At 59.3% G+C, this 7,352-nt stretch overlaps 1 protein-coding gene across 1 annotated transcript; it reads left to right on the top strand.

The window, feature by feature from the left end:
• Positions 1-1,120: 1,120 nt before the first annotated feature.
• On the top strand, positions 1,121-6,677 carry LOC115602125 (maestro heat-like repeat family member 5). Its single transcript, XM_030472911.1, has 13 exons — positions 1,121-1,225; positions 1,547-1,724; positions 2,087-2,193; positions 2,615-2,764; positions 2,963-3,117; positions 3,491-3,638; positions 3,965-4,102; positions 4,408-4,581; positions 4,858-5,013; positions 5,276-5,377; positions 5,779-5,881; positions 6,215-6,274; positions 6,544-6,677. The coding sequence occupies exons 1-13, from the start codon at positions 1,121-1,123 to the stop codon at positions 6,675-6,677; spliced, it is 1,710 nt and encodes a 569-aa protein (XP_030328771.1).
• The last annotated feature ends 675 nt before the right edge of the window (positions 6,678-7,352 follow it).

The raw sequence follows: 7,352 nt of genomic DNA, 5'->3' as shown, positions 1-7,352 counted from the left end.
GCCTTTTAGACGCCTGCTTTAGGAGTGTCTTCTTGCTTCCCCCCAAAACAGTCATGCAGGGCCTTGACAGTTTTCTCTACTTTAAGGTAAGTGCTGTTGTGCTGCCAGGAGCACTCAGAGCTGCTCCGTGGCTGCCACGTGCTGAGACACAACCAGAGATGCAAGGAATGGCAGTGTCTTGGCTTTGCTTCCCCACCCTCGTCCCTTCATCCCCTTCTCGTGGGTCTCGCCATGTCCAGTGCCTCTGGAATGGCTCCTCTGCCCACTGCAGCTTGTCTGCCCCAAGGACCCCTTTGCCAACCAGAGGTGGCAGGGGTGTCCTCCCCTCGCATGGGGAGTTAGATCTGTCCCTGGGGAGAGAGGGACTGCAGACAGACTGATGCAACCTTTTTCCTCCTTGCAGACCCTGGATGCCATGGACATCTTGCTGAAGAGCTTGGTGCTCAGCTCCCCTGGCTCCAGGGATGTGCGGAGAATCTTGAAGGTGCAGCACTGGCAGAGAGTGTGGTTCGCAGAGGCTATTCCTCACCCTGGAGGACAGGATTGTCCACTCTGGAGAAATTCTAGACTCTGGTGTCCCCCCCCAGCACCACGCACATGGCCTCCTCCTGTATCACGGCAAAGCCTGGCCCACAGCACTTGTGGGCCAGCTCCATCCCCAGAGCTTTCCTCGCACCAAAGCAGTGGGAGGCATTGACCCCACTCCTCAGGCAGCACAGCAGTGGCAGCGGGTGCTGTCCTTCTTCCCCTGCCTTGCAGTCCTGCTGATTTTCTGCCCAGGTCTGACCGGGGCAGAGACCCACTGGCACCTGCCTGTCCTGCACAGGGAGCCTAGCCCTGAAGCTCTGCACTCCTGGCTTCTCAGGGAGCTGTACCCCCATTCCCCCATTGCAGCCCTACCACCCCCCAGCAGGCTCCTGCCCCAAAGCCCAGCCTTCATGGCAAGGGGACACAGACCTGTGCTCCCGGGGAGGGCACAGAAAGAATCAGACGCTACCCTGGGGTGGCATCTGCCTCTGAAGGGTACAAGGACTGCACGAGTCTAGCTGGGACTTCAGCAGTGCTGCTGCTGCCGCTGGCACCAGCTCCCAGGGCACAGTAGCACTTTCTCTCCTTCCAGATGCTACTGCCCTTCACTGACACTAAGCACCCAGCTGTGTGTGAACGGGCCCTGGCAAGGATTGGGAAGCTGGCCGATTTGATGGCCAGCTCTTCCTCAGTGCAGGTAAGGAGGCAGGCACCCTCCGGCCAGTCTGTCTCCCAATCCCTGCCCACCGTGGGCAGCAGCCTGCAGCTTGAGATGCCTGAGGCATTCAGCACGGCTCTGCCCTGGGCGAGGGTCTCGGCTTCTTTCTTTTTCCCATGGTCTTCCCTCCCCAGTGCCCTTTCTGCTGGGAGCCATCTCAGCCCCCACTCCTGTGCAGGACAGCACTGCCCAAGGAGCATGGTGGGAGGCCAGGCGTGGCAGCTCTCCATGCCCTGCTGCCCAGCTCGCTGCTTTGGGAAGGCCCTCCACAGTTCTACCCGTCCTGCCTCCCTTGCCCAGGTCTGGAGGTTGGTTGGAGATGATGACAGCTCTTCCCACCATGGCAATATCCATGGCCGCTTCCTGGGACAGCTGCTGGGACATCTCATTGTTTGCTGGACTAGCAAGATCTGGGAGATCCAGCGTGAGGCTTTGGATGTTCTTCATCACCTCTCCAGATTCATCCAGCAGCAAAAACGTAAGAGAAGCTGTGTTGGGCTGCGTCCCTTCACACACAGACATCTCCTCATAGTCCCGCTTGTTTCCCCGAGTATTGCAGTGGCTTCTTTTTGTACTTGCTGGAGGCTGTCCGGGAAAGCCTGCCCTCTTCCCTCACCTCCTTTGCCCCTCACAGCTGCTTCCCACTGCATCCCAGCTATCGTTTTGCTGCAGAAGCTGAATGCTCACCACAAGTCCGGCACTGTTCTTTGCTGTTCTCCTTCCCACTCTTCTCAGGACCTCTTTGAACGCAGCTCCTCCATGGTCCCCATAGCCAAAGCTGTCATTGACGGTAATCAATTCTGTGTCCTAATGACTCTTCCATGATCCCCTCCTGTTTAGGTATGACATCACCAGGGGATAATCCAGAGCATTCCCAGCGTGGAGGGAAAAGGGAAGCTGGGAACCCCTCCTGGCTTTCTCTGTGCAGCACCAGGAGCATTGCAAAGGTAATGAGCTTCTCCCTTGCTGGGCCTCTTGTCCGTGGCATCAGCAGGAGACTGGTGTGAGCAAAGGGATCCAGAACCAGCGGGCTTGGCATGGTCTCACTGTCCCTGGTCAGAGGGTTGCTGCTGTTTTGGAGCAGGGACCACAGAGGGCTGCACTCCAGTGTCCCAGCAGCAGCTCCAGGCCTCGTGGCCACTGGGAAGCCCTGGTTCTCTGTAGGGCCAGCACACTGTGCCCACAGCCCCACCCCTTCTCCCTCACCCTGGGGCCCTCTCTTCTCATCCTCCACCCTGCAGTGACTGCAGCCCCTGCTGCCAGCTTTCCTGCAGGTACTCTCGCCAGAGCTGCTCTCGCTGCTCAGCTGAGCAGTGCTATCAGGGCACTTGGTGTGACACGTCTTCCCTGCCCTCCTTCCTCCCGCAGGCATTTGGGGAATACCTCCACCCTGCTGATAAGACGGTCATCCTCCTCAAGGCCATCGAGGCCATGAGAGATTCATGTGTATGTGACAAGGAGGAGTTGATCACCATTGTGGATGAGGTCATGACAGAACCTGCCTCCTGGCTGACAGAGGTAAGCAGCCTTTGGCTGCTAGAGCCCTTCCAGGTGCTGTTCCTCCCTACATCAGGCCTTCCCTCACCCAGGTGCCTCAGGCACCTTGAAGCCATTTCATGCCAGCAGAGTAGGATGGGAAGGGCGGCCATTTCAGCAGCAGCTGAGGAAATGGCTGCAGTCTCGTGGCAGCACTGTCCTCACCCGCATGCCCTCCAGGTGCCAATCGTCATGAGCTGCATCTATAACAACATGGAGCACATCAGTGCAGCATCAGCCCGGTGCAGCCTGGACTTGCTGCTTCTAAAGATGGCAGAGCTGTGCCCCGGGGAAGCAATCCTGAGCCTTGTGGATCTCTCTCCAGCATGTGACAGGTACTGACCCCTGCAGCCCTCGTGGGTTTGTTCCATGTGGGGAGAAGGGCCTGGAGGCCCACAGAAAACTACAGGACACCCCTGAGGAGCAGGGCACTGCACCCCACCACTCTCTCCAGCCCTGCTAGGTCAGCCAGGCCTGCAGTAGCCAAAGCTGGCCAAGCCAGACCCGAGCCCCACCACGAGGTTCCTCTCTGCCCCATGGGGAACACAGTCTTAGCCCCCTCCTGCCTGCCCATGCTGGGATCCGGGCACTCCAAGCGAGGGGTCGGGAAGGGCCAGGGCAGCAGGACAGCCTGGCTGCTGCAGGACTGGTCCAGGCTCTGAGTGGTGGCCAATGCAGCCCTGCTGAGAGAGTGCTCTGCGCCTGCAGTGTTGCTCGGGCCATGTTGGAAGTGCTGCTGTCCCAGCCCCTCATCTTGGAGAAGGTCTTGAGGGAGCTGAGCAGCAACGTCGAGTACCTGCAGCTGCGATGGACATTCAACTCCGAGAAAGCAGCAGCTTGCATCGAGCACTTGGTTGTGAGTAACCAGACCAGTCCTTGCTCATGCTCAGGGCTGTGCCTGTCTTTCTGGGAAAACAGGCCCTGCTCTGTCCACTGCTATCTGCCCCCAAATGGTCACCCCCTCTGGGACAGAGGGAAATAAAGCCCCTGTCTGCGCAGGCAGTGCTCTGCTTGCACACGTGGTGCTGGCACAGGCAAGCGTGTGGTGTGCAGCACATGTCCCCCAGGACGGGTTCTCTGTCCCCGGTGCCCTTGCCCTGAGCTGCCAGTGGGGCCCAGGAGCTGCACAGCGCGGGGAGCCCTGCAGGCTTGGCCGGTCTCTCACTGCCGTCTTTGTTTCAGCTGCTGGTCTCCAGCAATGTGACACCAAAAATGTTTGCTGGGGAGTACAATGTGTGTAGGCCCGTGATGGGTCTAAGGCCGGTGCTGCTTTCGGTGGTGCTCAGAGGCCTCATCACACTGTCACAGTTACCTGACACGGTGAGCAGGGCATAGTCAAGTGAAGCCGTGTTGGCTGCCTGGGGCTGGGCAGTGGGTAACGTGGTGGCTTGACCTGGGCTGGGAGTCGGGAGCTGGGGTGATGGCTCCAGATGCCCTTGACATCCCCTCACAGGCCCTGATCCCATCAGTGCACCCATGGGCATGGCCTGCCAGGAGGCTGCTGCAGGGATTCCTGTGCCACTGCCCAGGCAACCGGATGGGAGGCTGGTGCTTAATGGCCAGAGCATTTTGGCCTGGATGGTCTTTCACCACTTCACAAAAAAGAAATTCTGTGCTTCATACAGGCAAGGAAAATGCTGGTCCTGGTGCCAGACTTGATGGACAATCTGCACAGAGGTCACAATGAGAACAATATGAAGATCCTACTTGTTTTCAGAAATGTGATGGGTCATTTGAAGAAGAAGGCCAGCTCCACTGCTCTGCAGCTGGCTGAGAAGCTCCTGAAACTCTTTGATGATGTAAGGCTGCTGTGGGAGCCTGAGCCGCAGTGATGGGCCCTTTGCAAGGACAACTGCCCATCAGCATAAGCCAGCGGCAGCACTTGGGCAGGGCTGTGCCCCTCCTCACACCCCTCTGCTCTCGTGGGGATGGCTTCTGGGCTCTGCAGCCCAGCACAGCTTCTCCCTGATGGGCTGATGCCTCTGGGAGACCTGAGCCCCCTCCCCTCAGCCACGCTGACACCCTTGCTCAGGGAGCGGCTGTTGCTGAAGTCCTCCTATCCTCCTCCCTACCAGGAGTGCAGCCAGGTGCGAGAGCTCTCCATCTGCCTCTTCAAAGACATAATACAGATGGCAGATTGGAAGGACCAGCGGCAGATGCTGAAGAAGGTGCGGAGGAGCCTGGTCCCACTCATGTTGCACATGAGTGACGAGGCTGAGAACGTGGCCAAGGTACAGATTCCAAACCTGAGCAGTGGTGCAGGGAACAGTGTGCTAGTGGCTGGGGCATCAGGGAGGGCCAGAGAAGCTGGCACGGACATTTCCCACACTTGCCTTTCGTGGTCCAGCAGGGCTCAGGAGCAGCCCATGGCTAGCAAGGCATGACCACCAGCGTCCCCAGGGGCTTCCCAGCTGTCCCTGCAGGTGCTAGGGACCAGGGCTTTGGGCCCCAAGCCCTGTCCACAATCTCCCCAATCCTTTTCCCCCTCTGCAGGCCTCTCACGAAGCCCTCTGTGTAGCTGTGAAGTTGCTAAAATGGAAACGGCTCAGTCGCCATGTGGAGGCACACGAGATATGGAGAACTGTGGAGAGCTTGGTGAGGATAAGTCCCAGGCTGGACATGGGGTGCCCTCTGTGCAGTGGTGCCTCGGCTGCCCTGCTCCAGCCCAAAGCCTGCAGGCTGGTGCTGTATCCTCATTCACTGCCCTCAGGCAGAGAGCTCCCAAGGGCTCTTGTCTAGGCCCCTCTCACCTCCCCACCCTCAGGATGTTGCAGGAGACCCATCTGGGCCGTGGCAGTGGCACAGGGGGCTCTCAGGAACTCCAGACCCTTCTCTGCCTGCAGCTGTCTCTGAACCTCAGCCCCACAGGGCTCCTGGCTGGAAGATGCAAATGGCCTGAGGAGCGAGGCGGGGGGGTGTGGGGTGCTGGGAAGAGGGCCTGGCCCAGGTGACTGGAGAGAGTCTGTGTCAGCCCTGTGCCCTTGTGCTCTTTCCAGCTGGAGCAGGACAGGAGCAGGGCTGAAGAATACATGCATCAGAGCCTGCCATACCTGCGGAATGCTCAGGTCACCATGCGAGTGGCAGCCGTGAGGTTCATCGGTGAGCTGCAGCCCCTGGGGTCCCTCTTTTGGCAGCCTGGTCCCAGTCCCATCTGCTGCACTGGCAGCGAGGAGCAGCCCTGTGGCTGCCAGAGCCCTGACTGCCCTGTGCAGGGTCTGTGCAGCCAGGGGCTCTGTGCTTCCCCCTCCCATCCCTGCCCTTGCAGCCGGACTCGGTGGCACCTTGCTCAGTGCCACCCCACCTCGGATCCTGTCCTTCCCTGGGGTCACCCTGCTGAGGGGAGGAAGGGGGTGCAGCCAAACCAGCAGAGCCGGGGCTGTGCTGCCAGGAATGTGCTGGGCGGCAGCAGATCTGATGGAGCTCTCTGCACAGGGCTGGCTGCGCGGTACCTGAAGGACAGCAGCGTGGACATGCTGCAGGAGATCTGTGACAGTGAGTGGGGGCAGTGCTGTGTGTGCCGGGGCTGGTGGGGTAGGGGACAGAGCCTGGGCAGCGTGCTGCCATGCCCTGTCCTGCTCCAGGGAACATCTCGGGGGCATTTGTTGCATTCCTGAGCAGCAGCTTCCAGGTGATCCATTTGTCCTGCCTGTGTCTCCTGACCAGGGAAAGGGATGGCTGGGGCTGGCATGGTCAGGAAAGGATGCCTGCGGGTCTCTGCAGATCGGTGGGTTTCAGCTCTGCTCTCTTTCCTTCTGTTGCAGCCCTCCAGTGTTTGGCCAGAGAAGAGGAATCCCAGGTCTCATCCCTGGCAAGTCAGACAATAAACATCCTGACCGTTCTACGGATGCGGAGAAGTCAGGGATTGATCCCACGCCGTCTGTGCTTCTGGCTCTGAAAAGCCAGGAAGCAGCGAAGCTCTGCTTAACAAAATGGGTCTTTTTGATTAAAGCTCCAACCACAATTCCAAGGTCATGGTGTCCTTCATACGCAGCACGGAAAGGCCCATCAGGAACTGACAGGCAGCGGTTGCGCCCTGGCCGCACGCACTCGCCCGGCCATGGGTGCGAACTGGGGGGTGCTTGGTGAGGAGAAGCCCCAAGCTGGGCATGGGGTGCCCCTTGTGCAGCGGTGCGTCGGCTATCCTGCTCCAGCCCAGAGCACTGTGCATATATAAAGCAGCCCATCCTGTCCCTCCTTTGCCTCTTACAGCTGCTTCCCACAACATCCCAGTTACTGTTTTGCTGTAGAAGCTGAATACTCACCAGAAGTCCAGAACTGTTCTTTGCTGCTCTCCTTCCCTCTCCTCTTGGGACCTCCCAGAACTCAGCTCTTCCGTGGTCCCCACAGCCAAAGCAAACTCTTCCCTACTGATACATCCTGGAGAAAACCTTTCCCCCGAGCCGACTGGGCAAGGCAGAGTGGGAAGGGGAGAATAGCTTCATGGGGCGCTGCAGAGTGGCAGGCCCATGGCAAGCTCCTGGGCATCTGACTGTCCCAGAGTACCGGTAGGAAAACCATCCCAGAGCTCTGATCCGGCGGCAGCGGGTACCGGCGGCGCACGGTCTGTGGC

This window comes from Strigops habroptila (genome assembly GCF_004027225.2).
Source record: "Strigops habroptila isolate Jane chromosome 13 unlocalized genomic scaffold, bStrHab1.2.pri S16, whole genome shotgun sequence".
Taxonomy (NCBI): domain Eukaryota; kingdom Metazoa; phylum Chordata; class Aves; order Psittaciformes; family Psittacidae; genus Strigops; species Strigops habroptila.
Note: the sequence above shows the minus strand (reverse complement) of the source record. Positions and strands in the feature narration are given on the sequence as shown.

Bases quoted from the DNA above. Each gene is read 5' to 3' on its own strand.
- LOC115602125 (XM_030472911.1), top strand. From the start codon at position 1,121: ATGCTACTGCCCTTCACTGACACTAAGCACCCAGCTGTGTGTGAACGG. The intron at 1,226-1,546 runs GTAAGGAGGCAG...TCCCTTGCCCAG, and splicing joins CCAGCTCTTCCTCAGTGCAG to GTCTGGAGGTTGGTTGGAGA. The intron at 2,765-2,962 runs GTAAGCAGCCTT...CATGCCCTCCAG, and splicing joins CTGCCTCCTGGCTGACAGAG to GTGCCAATCGTCATGAGCTG.